Source organism: Pteropus medius, unplaced genomic scaffold (genome assembly GCF_902729225.1).
Source record: "Pteropus medius unplaced genomic scaffold, Ma_sr-lr_union100, whole genome shotgun sequence".
Taxonomy (NCBI): domain Eukaryota; kingdom Metazoa; phylum Chordata; class Mammalia; order Chiroptera; family Pteropodidae; genus Pteropus; species Pteropus medius.
This window is the reverse complement of record NW_024350927.1, coordinates 1771143-1786041: the sequence shown is the minus strand read 5'-3', so window position 1 is coordinate 1786041 and position 14899 is coordinate 1771143. Positions and strand designations below refer to the sequence as shown.

The window sequence follows — 14899 nt, the reverse complement described above, 5'->3', positions numbered from 1 at the left end:
GTGGAGGGCAGGCAGGGTATTTTGGGGCCTGGTTCAGGCCTCGGGGCTGTGCCTGGCCAGGCCTGATCCCCGGGGTGGGGGCCACAGCCCGGCGCAGTGTGGATGGGCGGCTGAGTGGGGCCCAGGCGGAGCTGGCACTGCAGGAGGAGAGTGTGCGGCGCAGTGAGCGGGAGCGCCGGGCTGCGCTGGACCAGGTGGCCACCCTGGAGAGGAGCCTGCAGGCCACCGAGAATGAGCTCCGAGCCAGCCAGGTAGGCAGGAGCGGAGGGCCAGCAGGGGCGAGGGGGCGTCTGCATGCCTGAATGGGTGTTTGTAAGTCCTACTGTGTGCATCTCTGTTTCTGTCAGCCTTGGTCTCAGCACCTACTGAAGTGACCAGTCTATGACTCTCTCCAAAAGCATGTTCAGAGTCCACCATCTTGTTCTATGTTGAGGATACTAGGCTGGCTGTAGAAGGAAGAGTTGGGCTTTTGAACCTGACAGACCTGAGTTTAAGCCTGGCCCTCTTGCTCATTAGCCAACCTGAATCCCATTTCCTTTATCTATAAAAGGGGGAGACTGATAATTATCTCACAGAGATGATGCCCATAAGCTCTTCACACATCGGCGGTTCTTAGGGACCTTTGTTTCCTTCGACTGTGTAGAGCCACGTGAGTGGTATTCTGGTGGTTTTATATGTATTTGGAGAACATCTTGTATATACCTCTATGCGTGTGCATGCACGCGTGCCTGGGGCAGGAAGCACAGGCCCTGGTGGTGACAGTCCAAGTTGCCAAAGACAAGGCCTTTTTGTAGCCACAGACCCCTCCATTCCTGTCTCCTTCCTCCCCTGGCCCTCCCCGTGCTTCTGGCTCTAGGCCGAGCTCGAGCTGGGTTGTTGTGTCTGCGGCTCCAGCTCTGGCCCTGGGCCCAACCACAGGGGCTGTGGGAGGAGGCCAGGAACAAAGCTGGGCAGGAGCCAGAGTGGGGATGCCCAGTGCAGACATGGCAAGGTTGGGGCTCTGAGGAGGCAGGAAAGGGGCCAGGCCTGGGGGTGCTGTTGTAAGAACATCCCCTTGACCTGCCCTGTCTCTAGGATGGTAACGGGGATGGAAGGACCCCAGTCTGTCTTGCTGTCCTGTCCCTACTCCCTAAGCCACCTCCATTGTCTGACCGCACACAGCTTCAGAGGGGAAGAGCATCATCCCCGAAAACCCCAGTGAAGCCCAGGGCTCCTGCCTGACTCAGCTCGGGTCACGCATGCAGCATCTGGCCTGCTCCCCACTTTCTCTGAAGAGTCCCGAGTGATGCGGGAGGTGTGGGATGGGCTGGACACCTGGGGCCTGAGCCCGCCCCTACCCACAGGAAAAGATCAGCAAGATGAAGACCAACGAGGTGAAGCTGGAGAGCGACAAGCGGCGCCTGAAGGAGGTGCTGGATGCCTCTGAGAGCCGTACCATCAAGCTCGAGCTGCAGCGGCGCTCGCTCGAGGGAGCGCTGCAGCGCAGCCGCCTGGGCCTGAGCGACCGTGAGGCCCAGGCCCAGGCCCTCCAGGATCGGGTGGACTCCCTGCAGAGACAGGTGGGTCCCCTCCCCTACCTGAAGGCTCCTCATCGGGCCCAGTGCCAAGTGCTTTACAGGAATGACGTAATCCTCCCAGCAACCCCGTAAGGCAAGTATTAGCATCATCCTCATTTCACAGATAGATGAATGAAGGCTCAGGGAGGTGATGTCATCTCCTAAGAACACATAGTTAATAAGAGGCAGAGCTGACATGAGAATTTAGGACTGGTTGATGACAGAATCTGCACTCATAGGAAGCATGTGGGACAAGTTAGATTTGTAGATTCTGCTCATTTCCCCTTTTGCCTTGGCTGCCAGGAAGCTTGTCTCTAACTAGAATGTTCAGCAATTCTCCTGGCCCTGCATAGTCACACACCAAAGTCAACAACAGAAAATTCCAGGATTGTAGTAGATACCCTTTCTCCTCTGTAATAGGGAGGAGAGGGGAATTAGAATGGAGGAGACCATGGGGTCTGAGACAACCAGGCTGATGGTACTCTGAGTGAGAGTGGCAGTGGGATGGGGCCTAGGTGGCAGTAGACTGAGCCAGTCTGAGCGCATAGGAACAATAAATATCGGTGATGAAGGCCTAGAGAGAGGGAAGGGTTTCTCTTGGCTTGGGTTGGACCTTTCTTCTAGAGGCCACTTTACCATCCTGTCTGCCTTCCTGCCAGGTGGCAGACAGTGAGATGAAGGCAGGGACTCTGCAGCTGACTGTGGAGCGGCTGAGCGGGGCCCTGGCCAAGGTGGAGGAGAGCGAGGGGGCCCTTCGTGACAAGGTGCAGGGCCTGACGGAGGCCTTAGCCCAGAACAGCGCCAGCCTCTCCAGCACCCAGGACAAGAATCTGCAACTGCAGAAGACCCTGACTGCCTGTGAACATGACCGCCAAGTGCTCCAGGTATCGGGATCCCAGAGTCTGGCTGTGGGGTGGACCCAGAGAGAGAGTTAGTCAATAGGGCAGGCTTGGAGGGGCCTGGTAGAGAGCCAGCCAATGGGAAAGTGTTAAAAACCCTAAAGAACCAATCAACGAGAGGGAGGGATGGGCCTAATGAGAAAATCATCCAATTAAAGGAGGTTCTGGGGAGTGGGATACAAAAGAACAGCCTACTAATACAGGCTTGAAGGATCCAGGTGTAAGGTTAATGGGGGAGAGTTGAGGTTTGAGGGGTCCCACCTTATGCAGTTAGTAGTAGGTAGGCTGTGGGCCAGGCCTGCTGTCTGGCTCACCCTCCAGGTGAGATGACTACCTGTTTTATGGGCTGAGAACCTGACCCAAGATACAGAGTAGGAGAGAACTCTGCCTCAGAGCTCCCAGGCCAGCCTGGCACCATCAGCCTCTGTCCCCCAGGAACGGCTGGAGGCTGCTCGGCAGGCGCTATCTGAGGCCCGGAAACAGAGCAGCTCCCTGGGCGAGCAGGTGCAGACGATGCGGGGTGAGCTGGCGGACCTGGAGCTGCAGCGGGTGGAGGCGGAGGGCCAGCTGCAACAGCTGCAGGAGGTGAGGGATGGGGTGGGGACCTTCCCACCTATTTCAACCTCATCCCAAACCCAGGCTCAGCCTCCTGGGAGGAAGGACCCCCCACAATCCACAAGCCCAGGAATGAAAAGAAACATGGTACTTCCATTATAGAGATGGAGAAACTGAGGCCCAGCGAGGAGAGCTGCCTGGCCTCAGGTGACAGTTCCCTAGTGCGGGCCTCACAGTTGCCCAGCTGAGTGAGTGGGCATGGTAGGCTGGTACTGTCCTCCCCAAGCTTCAGGTGCACACAGTGAGGCCCAGAGTGATTAGGGACTTGCCGGCTTCTGCTGCAGGTGCTGCGGCAGCGACAAGAAGCTGAGGCCACGGCCCTGCACATGGTCCAGAAGCTGCAGGACGAGCGGCAGCTGCTGCAGGAGCGTCTGGGCAGCCTGCAGCACGCGCTGGCTCAGCTGGAGGCTGAGAAGCGGGAGGTGGAGCGGTCAGCCCTACGGCTGGAGAAGGAACGGGTGGCCCTCAAGAAGACACTGGACAAGGTGGGCTGCTCCTCAAGGCCCTCCCCTCACCTCCTCTGGGTCCTAGCCATTGCTGGTCCCAGCTGCATGTCCCTAGGGTCTGGGGGCCTCAGGTTCCTCCTGGCTCCTGGTCCTGCTGCCTCTAAGCAACACCCCACCCTGAGCCCCTTCCCCCCCCGGGACCTTCCTCCTTTCCGGGCACCCTGCTCCCCTCCTGCTCTCCCTGCCTAGGTGGAGCGGGAGAAGCTTCGCAGCCATGAGGATACAGTGCGGCTAAGTGCAGAGAAGGGCCGCCTGGACCGCACACTCACGGGCGCGGAACTGGAGCTGGCTGAGGCCCAGAGGCAGATCCAGCTGCTGGAGGTCCCACCCCTGCCCACCCAACCCTGGACCCCCTCTCTCTTTAGCTCTGGGCCCCACTCCCAACCCCAGGCTGAGTGCCAGGTAGTCCCAAGAGTTACTGATAGTTCAGCCAGCCCAGTGTCCTCAACCTCACAACCTACGAGCCAAGACTCTGGAGGAGTCAGCCCAAAGATCCCTGAGGGGGGTCCTCCCCAGAGTGGAGAGAAAAGAAATGCTAACAGCCAGTTAGCATGTGAACCTGTGTGTGCACATATGTTGTGGACATGGAGCGGTATGAGTGCATACAGATGTCTTTATGTGTGTAGGTGTGTGCAAGAGTTATTGGGCTTTTTGCATGAGTATTCATGTTTGCTTGTGTGCCTGTATGTATATGGGCCTGTTTTTGAATACGTCTGTGTGTGTGTGTGCGTGTGCGTGCACGTGCACATGCGTACATCTGTCTAGGTACCCTAATCTGCAGGCCAGGAGGGCAGGGGGTCAGGGACAAGCAAGGATCTCTCCTGAATTCACTGCCTACACTGGTTTTGCCCCAAGGAGCCTTTAGGTTCCTGCTCCGGGGAGGTACCTAACACCCCCTTGTGCATATGCTCACATGCACACACACATGGGGCCAGACCCCTGACTAGTGGCTTCTCTGGCAGGCCCAGGTGGTGGTGTTAGAGCAGGACCAGAGCCCAGCCCGGCTGGAAGCAGAGGAGCAGCAACAGCTGGAGCTGCAGCAGGAGGTGGCGCGTCTGCGCAGTGCCCAGGTGCAGACAGAACGCACCCTGGAGGCTCGGGAGCGGGCCCACCGGCAGAGGGTGCGTGGGCTGGAGGAACAGGTACTCAGGCCTGGCTGGGCTCCAGCCCCTCCCCTGCTGGGAACCAGCAGGACTCCTGCCTAGGGAAGCTGGGCCAGGATGGAAGTGTGAACCTAGAAGAGGGGGAAGGGGAGAGGAGAAGGGGGCGAGGGCTGAGTGCGACCTCTTGGGTATAAGCGGTCAATGGCACCCATAACTGAAATGGTCCAGTGGATCCATGCCATTGTCAACCATGGCGGGACATAGGCTCAAGTGATGTCATTGTAACAGTCCCTTTGCCATGGCTCTGCTGTCCTCTCTCCATGCCCAGGCAGGCCCTCTCCCTGGGCAGCACAGGTGGCCTCAGCAGCTCCAGCCTCAGGTTATCCCAACAGTCCTCAGTCCCCGGGGAGAGAGGGCGCCTTTTACTGAGAGCAACAGCAAAAGTCCCAGGCATCCTCCTCATTGGCCAGCGTTGATCCCAGGCCCCTCCCTGACCATCCTGACCCGATCGTGTCTGCATGTCAAGGCTGCTCTGATAGGACAGGCCTGGGTCACAGGTCCACCCCTGGAGTCAGGCCAGTGTCAGTCCTATCGGAGAGGTGAGAGGGGGTATAGGGGGGCTCCCAAATTGATGCTGAGCATTCAGAGGACACCTAACTGTACCATGGAACAGAAGGGAAGAAGATAGATACCCTGGTCCTCAGTAAGACCCGTTTTTCCTGCAACAGGCAGCACTGGGTCCCTTCTGGGGTCCAGCTGCAGTTACCCGCCTTTCTGTGAAGTCAGGCTGAGGACCTGGGCTGGCCGGGCTGGCTCTACCTTCTCTTTCTTTTCCAGGTGTCTACTCTGAAGGGACAGTTGCAGCAGGAGCTTCGAAGGAGTTCGGCATCCTTCTCCCCTGCCTCCGACCCCACAGAGAAGTGAGCCCCTTCCTGGCTGGTACCCTAAGGAACAGGCAGCCCCGTGGTCAGGGAGGAGAGAAGCCTCCTCTCCAGCATGATCCACGCAGAGCCTGGGCCAGCCGGGGCCACCAGAGCTCGGCTTGGGGTGAGGAGGGCCTGGGTTGGCAGTTCTGAGAGGTGGGACTCCAGTGCCAGGCCAGACCCACAGTGGCTTCCTGGTATCATCAGAGCCACCTGCTGTGGGCCCCACCTCAGTCCAGCCACCCTTCCCCGGAGGAGCTGCTCCAGATCGTACGAGATCCTTCCTGAGAGTGACTGAGCCAGAGCCAAGAGCCAAAGCCCTTTGTTTCTGCCTCATGGGAGAGATGAAGGGGTCCCCAAGCCTAGGACAAGGGTCAGAGGCTCAGGCGTTGCCCTGGCTTCCCGGAGATCTCGCCGCCTTAGTTCGGAGTGTTTGTCAGGAACTCTTTGGAGTTCAGAGTCCCTGTATTTTTATACCTTTTTACCATGTTAACTGTTCAGAACTGTTGTGTTTTTGTAATAAGAAGTAACCGTTTTCTAAAAATGATTTTGTACAGACCTATCCCTTTAACTCTCAGTGTGCCGCCTCCACCTGGGAGACAGGTGGGGTCCCCCAGTGAGGGGCTCAGGGAGTGGGGAGGTGTTAGAAAGGCCTGTGGAACTTACCAGCCTCAAGATGTCAGGGTGGGGAGGCCTCCAAGGTCCATTTAACAGAAGGAGCTGTTGAAGCTTGGAGCTGTGACTCAACCCGCACAGCTTGACTCTCCAGCTGGAGCTTTCTCACCCCGTCCCCTGGCCCCTCAGAACAGAGCCCGCCCTCCGGATAGTGACAGGCAGCGCAGTGAACAAATGCAGGCCTGGGAGTGAACGTGGGGTCTTGCCCTGGCTCTGCTGAGTGAGCTTGGGCAAAGCTGCGTAGCCTGTCAGGGCCTCATTTTGCTCATCTGTAAGATGGGAACCTGCCCCGCCACCCCAGGGTGGTTATGAGAGCGTACACATGGAAGGTGTTCAATCAGTGTGTTTGCAAGGAGAAATTACTGGAATTCGTGGAGTCCAGTGGAGTCTGGTTCTGCTCCAGCTCTGCCAATTCTAGCTGTGGCCCCCTGAGCGGGTTACTTAATGCCTCTAGACTTAGTTTCCCTGTCTGCGAGATGGGGATATTTATTATGCCCACTACATAGGCCTTTTCGGAAGGTTAAACAGGACGGCATGCTGAGCACTCACGCAGAGCCCGGTCCCTACATGCCAGCCACGGGGAGGTATTATATCGGCTGGCCTGCTTTCTGTCCTCTGACCCACACCAGACCTCCTCTCCCCGCATAAAGCCCTGATCTCAGAGTCCACCTACCTTGACCTCCTGCCTGACACCCTATACACACCCTCATGCTTCCACACAGGTGGTCTTCCATCTTGGCTTGCACCCCTCTGATGACGGGGTCTCATGCCCTGGCAGTGAGAAAGCTGTGTCCCTGAAATTTCTATTTATAATGTAACTCCCTGCACCACAGACACACAATGGGTACGCGCATGCACACGCGTGCGCACACACACACCCCCAGGGGCAGGTGTCATGGCCTATCTTTCTGGTAGCTCAGAGCTGATGCTGGTGGGTGGAGAGGCAGGGCTGGGTCTGCAGAGGCAAGGCCACAGGTCATCTCAACAGGCAGTACTGGAGGCACCTCGCCACCCCTCTGTGTTCTGCTCTGGAAAAGTGACTGACTCTGAATCTTTTGTAAAAACTTATTTTTAATTTTGTATAAAATAGAGGTGGTCTATGCCCGGGGGCTGTAGGAAATCCAAGCAGACCAGCTGGGGTGAGGGGCATAGCCTACCTTGGGGGACTGGGGGAGAGACTGTCCTCAGAGGGGCTGAGAAGGCACATCGGAGGCCCTGGTCCCACAGAAAGGCCTGGGATGCCCCCCACCTGGGGGCGAAGACCTGGCAGTGGGGGGCCCCCACTGCACCCCAGGGGTGGCCACATGTTGGGGGAGGGGCCTGAGACAACCCCCAGAGCCATAGTCCACTAACTTTTTACAGAATAAAAGAAATGTCAGGCAGGGGAGAAAAGCACCAGGTCAGGCAGGGCCTGAGGACCCCGGATCCGAGGAGGGGCCAAGTTTTGGGTGCCAGCTCCACCCTAGCAGCCCCCGCAGCTCCTAGCACAGGAGGCCGCCACCGATTGGCACAGGCCGCTGCTGGCCATCACACCACATTTGGAGAATTTATCCCGACAGAGGTCAGCTGTTGGGGGAAGGGCAGGAAGGAGTTGGGGTCAGGGTTGGGGATGGGTGATAGGAACTGCTCCCCTATCCTCAACCCTGGTGATCCTGATCTCGGGATCCCCTGGAAGTGGCCCCAGGCACATTACACACAAATAAACATCAGGTGGGTAGATAATGAGTGAAAAGAGGCAGGGAGAAGGCTGAGGGTTGGAGGCTTCCTACCTCGGAGGAGCTCCTCGTGGGCACAAACTGTGCGGACGCAGATCTCCTTGTTGATGATGTACATTCGGCGGAGGCTGGGGGGATGGGGTCAGGGGAGGTGTCAGTCTCACCCTTAGCCAGCTCCACTGGGAGAGCCTGGGGTAGGACTTGGCATTGCAGCCTGGGAGTCCCAGCCTCCAAGCCAGGGCTAAACCAGAGTTGAGCTCAACTTCAGGATTCATGATCTTCCTCCAAACCCTACCTGGGCTGGCTGGAGCTGTCCCCCGTCCCCCGACTCAGCCCCTCCCCCCCCAACCCTCACCCCACAGGCCCTGCCTGTGCTCACCTGTAGAAGCAGACCTCGTTGAGACACTGTTTGCAGGGCTTGTGTATGGAATAGAGGCGGGTGCATGGGTACTGCTCCTCACGGCAGTCTGGATGACAGGCGGAATCAGACTGGGGGTGCAGCTTGGGGCCCAGGGTTGGGGGGGGTGGCCCCCAACCTTGCCCACTGGAGACTGGATCTCATTTTGGGATCTGGGTACACTCCGCACCCCCTGATCTAGCCCAGACACACACATACACACATATGCCCAACATATGCACACGTAACATTCTGGGGCTGCCCAATTTTATACAAGTATTTACAGAGAAACAAATTCACAACCATACTTCTGAGCATATATTGAAACACATAAATTCAGACACAAATCCACATGCATACAGTCACAGAAGCCCACACCGACCTTACAGGGGAGCACACCCTACCTCACAGTCTCTCTCAGGCTCTTGGCTGAAGCAGCATGGGGCTGGCTGAGCCAGCCTGGGCTTCCTGCCGCATCCAGCCTGGCCTGCCATAGCACCACCGCTGGCAGGAAGCCCCCAGCATGCTCCCTGCCCCTCCCCAGCGTCTGGGAGTAGAGGGCCCCTCCCAAGGCTGCAGCCAACTCAGCCTCCTGCCAGGCCCAAGGGGCAGAGGGAGCTCCTGGAGCTGCCTATGCGGCCCTGAAGTTGCCGGCCTAAATGGGCACATCTGCAAGCCCCCCACCCCACCACCTACCCCAGCAAGAGCGAAAGGCCTGGCTGTCTCTGTTCTACCAGGGCTGCACCCCACTCCGCCCCAACTTTCGGGGCCATGCTTGTTTCTCCAGCTGTGAGGGAAGCTCTTACCCAGAGGCCCGGGCTCCGTGGGCTCCGTCTCTGCATTTCCTGGCTCTGGCGTTGGGAGAGGGGGAGGTAGAGATCTTTGAGAGGGGTCTATTCAGGGCAGAATAGGGTCACCTCTCTCAGCCCTGGCACAAAAACCCCACTCCCAGGGTTGACAGGAGCTTGTAGCTTACCAAAGGTGGGGGCCGGGATGACTTCCTGTTGAACTTGCTGTTGGGACTGGAACTGGAACTGCTCCTCGGAGGGCCGAGATGTCGCCTCTGGAACAGGACATGATAAGGGAGTCTCCTCATTTCCCCGACCCCCCAGGTCTCCATGGGCGCCCCCACCCAGATGCCCACCCAACTATCTGCACCCCTCTCCCTCACATGCTTACCTTGATAATCATAGTAGTCCGGGTTGTCTGAAAACAAAGATGAACATCGAATTGCTGGGAGTCAGGCTAGCTTTCAGCCCCAGGGGCAAAGGAGGTTATAACCGAGCCAGGGACCATCCCGTCTGCAAATCCCATCACTCTACCCGACCCGGTCCCCACCTAGCTGAGCTGCGCACCTCTTGAGGAGCCAGGCCTTGATGACATGGCAGGGCTGGGGAGGCCCGAGGGGGCCGGGGGTGGTGAACAAGGCCTTACCGATCTGGTCACTATAGTGGGTGTACTGGATATGGTCTGGGAATGGCGGCAAAGGGTCCAGGTCATATTGCCCCTGAGCCAGAAGGCCTGCTGAGGGAAGGCAAAGCATGAGAAGGTGCTCTAAAATGCCCGAGGCATTTCTGGGGAAGGTAGGTGGAGGTCCAGCAGGCCTGCAAATCCCTAAGACGCTTAGACCCACAGGATCCAAACTCCTTCCTCGAGCATAAAGGCCCTTACACTTCCTGGTCCTTTGTCGCTTCACTGACATCATCCTGCCCATCTCCTCCACATTGGTCTCCTGGCTGTTCGTGGAACTTGGCGTGCTCCTGCCTGCCCCAGGGCCTTTGCACTTGATCTCCCTGGGCCTATAATCCCCGTCACCTTCTCCTCCCTTCAGGTTTCAACTGAAATTTCAGCTCTAACAGGCTCTTGCTGGCCCACCCACCCTCTCCATCTCATCCTCCCGTTTATTTCCACCATAGCACTGGATACAATCAGACATTTATCATGTCTACTTGATAACATAGGCCTCCCTTCCCTAGACTGGCAGCACCAGGAGGGCAGAGATTTGTCTGCCTGGTTTTTTGCTGTAGCCAGGGCCTAGCCCAGTACCTGGCACATAGTAGGAGCTAAACAAATATCTGCTAAACAAATGCATGTTAGACCAGGCAGGGTCTTTTGATCTCCACTGATAACTCCTCTCTTAACCAAAAGGGACCCCTCTAAGATCAAGATGGTATAGGGTGGTCGGGCCTCAAATAGGTCTAAAACCCAAGCCTCCAGATTCCCTGCCTTGGGTGCCCCCCTTTCCTGCACATCAGCTCCCAGAGAGTCAGTAAGTAAGAGGAAAAGCATAGACTCCTGGTGCCTGGTTGTGGGCCCCCTCTCCAGAATCCTGCCTACCTGCTGCTGTGGATGGTTGGGGTAAGGGTCCAGGAAATGCCTCTGGCTTTCGGAGTGGTTGGCCAGTCAAGTTTGTGGTCCAGGAGGCAGGAGGCCCTGGGACCCAGGGAGCTCACTGCCAGCTTCCTCCCCAAAAAACCTCACTCTCACCTACATAAGGGGAGCTCCCCGCATCCCCAGGCGCCACTCACCAGGCAGGAATAGCAGGAAGAGGCAGGCAGCTCTCATCGCTACACAGTGAGGCGGGCTGGGCTGGTGTCAGAGGACAGCTGGAGGAAGAGGAGAGGGCAACCTGCATCCCAGGCCCACTAATCCAGGACTGCTGAACCCACCTCCGCTCCCCTGAAGTCAGCCTGGAGGAAGAGGCACTCCGAATAGAAGCTAGGCACATGGAGGGCCTGGAATTCTGGAGGGGGAACCACTTTGGAGGGACATAGGCTGTCTTTGATGGCCCCCTGAGTGTTCGGGTCCCAAGGGACAAGGCCTCCAACTTGGCTCCAGGGCTGATCTTGAAAAATGGACAGACTACCATGCCCCGCTCAGTAAGAGAACACGTGTAATCCCCCACCATTTCTAATCCCCCGACCCTACTCTTTGCCCACTACCACGCCCACCCTTTGGTTTAGCACCTCCCCAGGTGTCTAATGCACTGATCACGCAAATGCCTGACCCTAGGCCCATCCTCGGGACCCCAGCCCTGTCCAGCCAACATCACAGCCTAGACTCAGCACTGTCTGCCAAACCCACCACCTGCTCCTGATTAGCCCCTGGGCCCTGAGCATCTTGCTCAGCAGGAAACTGCATGCATACTCAGACCCCAGGGGCCCCTGAGGAAACCAGGGCTGGGCAGGGCTCCCACCCCCAGAAGATTCCTCTACTGCCAGGCCTCCCAAGACCTGGCTGTCCATCAGACTCACGAGACTGTGGTCTATTTGTCTGCAGCAGCAGGAAGCACTTAGGGTGGAGTCTAATGAGGGCTTCTCTGGCTCCTAGAAGGGCAGTGCTGGAGGGGACCATATGTCACCAGCCCAGGAGTGCTGAAACCACTAACGTTGTACGACAAGTGTTGTATAATTTGCGGGGGACAGGGCAGTGGTCCATAGTTTTCACCAGGCTCTTGAAGTTCAAGAACTCCGGTTGCGTCCAGCCTCCAGTCTTTGGCCCCACGGTGGATTTGGCAGAGTCTACAGGCCCCCACGTCCAGTCCCAGCTCAGTGGAAGGCAGCCTCAGACTGTCAGCCTTCTGCTGGGAGGGCTGGGAGAGAGCTCACGGGCTCATTTATCCAGGAGGTCCCCTCTCTGCCACAACAAAGAGAGTTCTTCCAGACAGCTAACTGAAAACCTTGGCCATATTTCCCCCTGGGAGTCTAGGGAGGGGGAGGAAAGCGGTAGAAACACGGGCTTCTTTCTCTCCTTCCTCCCAATCTTGAGACTTCTGTGAGACCCCCTGCCCATCTCACGCGTTCAACCCGCACTGCAGTCTGATGAGGTGGGTGAGGAAACTGAGGTGCAGTGGAGTGGGTGAGGGAGATGAGACTCATGACTCAAGCTGCCCCAGAGGCGGGGGACATTGGGCTCCCCACATCCCCATTCTGAAAGCCCTCGGCCCCCTCCTGGCTAGCGCAACTCCCCACAGAGCCTCACTCTCCCATTCTCGTCCCCCTATGCTGGTGGCAGCCAGGCTTCTTGGAACTGTCACCACTCTGGAGGAGGCCTTGAGTTGGGGCCTAAGGGGCTTTACAGACTGTCTGTGGGAAGTGGCCTCTGTCTGTCCTCAAAGCCCCTTCCTTGGGCTCTCAGCCTCCTCTGTGGAGTCTTTTCCTCCCCAGGTCTGGCACCCAAGCCCAGGCTCACTGGCCAGAAGGGACCCAGGGCAAGGGGTGTGGCTGTAAAGATGAGAGTCCGGTGAGGGTAATGAACAGTACCAGGGGCCGGACATCTCCAAGCACTTCTAGAGTTCGGATTTTGGGGAGTGTGGAGGAGGCCGGGACCAGCCCAGGAGGCTGCCCACCCGCTCCACAGCAGAGGACCCTCTCCCCTCTGCGGTCCTGGGGAGGGGTCAAGCGAGGCCTGTTCGGAGCCCCCTGCCCCCACGCTCACTCAGACGGAGGCTCTGCCTGCTCAGGAGGCCGGGCCGGGGTCGGGCTGGAGGAAACCAGATGTTGCAGCCTGCACAGCTGGGAACAATCAGCCACGGAAGCGCCCGGCGCGCTCTCCCAGTGTCTGATCTGTCTTTGTCTCTCCGCGTCTCTGTCCCGGCGTCCCGCCGCACACCCCGACCCCACCCCACCCGCCACATTCCAGCCTCCCTGGGAGAACAAAAGTCGCCCCCACCCCCGACGCCCCACCTGGCTCCCCCCAAACACGTGCTTCCCTCTCTTCCCAACTCGAGCCCTCCCTTCAAAGCGACCCCAAACTTTCCAAGTGCCCTCTTAGCATCTGCTCAGACGGCCCGGTTTTAGGGACCCTGGCAGCCACCCCCGGGATCAGGACTCGAAGAGCTCCGCACCCCATGCCTCGGGGGGCCCTCAGACGCCCCTGCCCGCAGCTGGGGTCCCCCAAGCGCTCCCTGCCAGGTCCAGCCGCCAGGCCCGCGCCTACCTGGCCGGGCCACTCCGCCGCCCGCTCCGAGTCCGCCCGCCGGAGCCGCCCCTTTGCCCGCAGCGAGGCCCCCTCCGGGCCCCTCCGGGCCGGCGCCCGCCCTCCAGCCCCGGATCCGCTGGGTCCTAACGCGAGCTCTGCCTCCCGGGCCGCCGCGCCCTCGGGTCCTCAACCCGCTTCTGGCGCGGCCCTGGGAAGGGGGTTGAAGGGAGGCGGTGCCCACGGAGCCAACACCTCGTCTGTTCGACACTTCATTACTGTCCAGAACGCTTTCTCCTTATCTCCCCATCCCATCTGGGCCGCAGTCAGTGGTGAGGTGGGCGTGTTACCTCATTTTACAGAGAAGGAAACCAAGGCTCATAAAGGTAGTTCGTCCATAGCCACTCCGCTAGAAGTAAGCCTCGCGTTCCCCTCTGGCTTCTCCCAGCTTCCAGGACACCCTCCCGGGCCTGGTGTTCCTCCCGCCTCTCCGGCTGTGCCTTCTGGGTCTCCTTACCCATCTCTGGGCTGTGACATTTGTCCAGCCCCAGGACTCTCGCCTACTGGGACACGAATGTCCCCAAGGCACATGGGATCCAACAAATTCTCTATCTCCAGACCCTTCCCCCCAGACCTGGCCCTCAAAGGTGTCCCCATTTGGTGAGTGGTCCCACCATCCTTCCATTACTCAAGCTATTTCCCCCGCCATCTGCCCTTGCATCCAATCTAGGACCCAGCCACTAATTCTGCCTCCAAAATCTTTTGTCTGTCCACTTGCCCCCTCCTTGGTGTAAGCCACCACCGTCCCTTGCCTGAACTCTGTATTAACCTCCAATCCAAGCCTTCCCAAGTAGGCCCTGCCCTTCCCTGCCCACCTCAGAACTTGCTTGACCCTCTGCTTGAAGACTTTAACGGCTTTCCATGGCACCTAGGATCAAGGCTCTGTGGCCCCCAAGAGCCAGCCCTTCATGGTGGTCTGGCTCTGCCTCATCATTCCTTGCCTGGTCCTCCTGCAGCTGCGTGGCCTCTTCAGCAGTCTGTCACTAAACCCCTTCCTCTGCTGCTACAGGGCCTTTGCTCCAGCTTTTCTTCCTCCTGGAACACTGGCGAGGTCCACCTCCTTCTCGTTATGGATCAAACCCTCCCCTCCTCAGAAGAGCCTTCCCTTTCTCCCTGTCACTCTAAGCATCTTCTGCTTTACTGCTCACAGCTGTCATGCTGCCCTATGTCTGTGGGACCATTTGAATCCTGCCCCTCCCTGCGATGAGCCTGTCAGCCACACGAAGACAGGGACAAGGTCTGTTTTTGCTCATTAGGCACAGTGCCAGGCTCAGAGCAGCTCTTCAGTAAACATTTGTGGAATGAATAAATTAATGAATGTACACTTGATTCTCCCGGGAAAGACTGGCTGGATGCGGGTGCTGGTCCCCTGCCTCTGGGGGCAGTCCTCAGCCCTGCCTGGTCACGGGAGCCTAGGCTTGAGGCGAGGAGCTCAAGCTGGGCAGAGATTGGGATGCCCCTTGGTTCAGGCCCTCACCATCAGACCTCCCACCCTCAGTCATGCCCCCCTATTGTATTAGACAGAGACTAAAT

The 14899-nt window shown here is 58.3% G+C and overlaps 2 protein-coding genes across 5 annotated transcripts in view; one reads left to right on the top strand and one right to left on the bottom strand.

The window, feature by feature from the left end:
• The window catches only part of CROCC (ciliary rootlet coiled-coil, rootletin), a 36324-nt gene extending 30175 nt beyond the window's left edge, over nt 1-6149 (top strand). Inside the window, exons 30-37 of the mRNA XM_039842106.1 lie at nt 88-251; nt 1344-1559; nt 2216-2440; nt 2891-3040; nt 3355-3555; nt 3766-3897; nt 4539-4718; nt 5517-6149. Of these exons, the coding sequence (XP_039698040.1) occupies nt 88-251; nt 1344-1559; nt 2216-2440; nt 2891-3040; nt 3355-3555; nt 3766-3897; nt 4539-4718; nt 5517-5603 (1355 nt within the window). The 3' untranslated portion in view covers nt 5604-6149. The remainder of the gene's footprint in view (nt 1-87; nt 252-1343; nt 1560-2215; nt 2441-2890; nt 3041-3354; nt 3556-3765; nt 3898-4538; nt 4719-5516) is intronic.
• A 1181-nt stretch (nt 6150-7330) lies between these two features.
• MFAP2 (microfibril associated protein 2) lies at nt 7331-13483 on the bottom strand. 4 transcript variants are annotated; one of them, XM_039842102.1, is made up of 9 exons: nt 13328-13483; nt 10918-10995; nt 9824-9913; nt 9569-9595; nt 9366-9452; nt 9196-9240; nt 8372-8459; nt 8047-8120; nt 7331-7843 (listed from the first exon to the last, which is right to left on the bottom strand). In XM_039842102.1, the coding sequence occupies exons 2-9, from the start codon at nt 10952-10954 to the stop codon at nt 7740-7742; spliced, it is 552 nt and encodes a 183-aa protein (XP_039698036.1). In that variant the 5' UTR covers nt 10955-10995; nt 13328-13483; the 3' UTR covers nt 7331-7739. The 4 variants fall into 4 exon arrangements, with proteins under 4 accessions (XP_039698036.1, XP_039698038.1, XP_039698037.1 ...); XM_039842104.1 differs by having other exon boundaries at nt 9824-9910; XM_039842103.1 differs by having other exon boundaries at nt 10918-11079; nt 13328-13396.
• Nucleotides 13484-14899: the final 1416 nt, after the last annotated feature.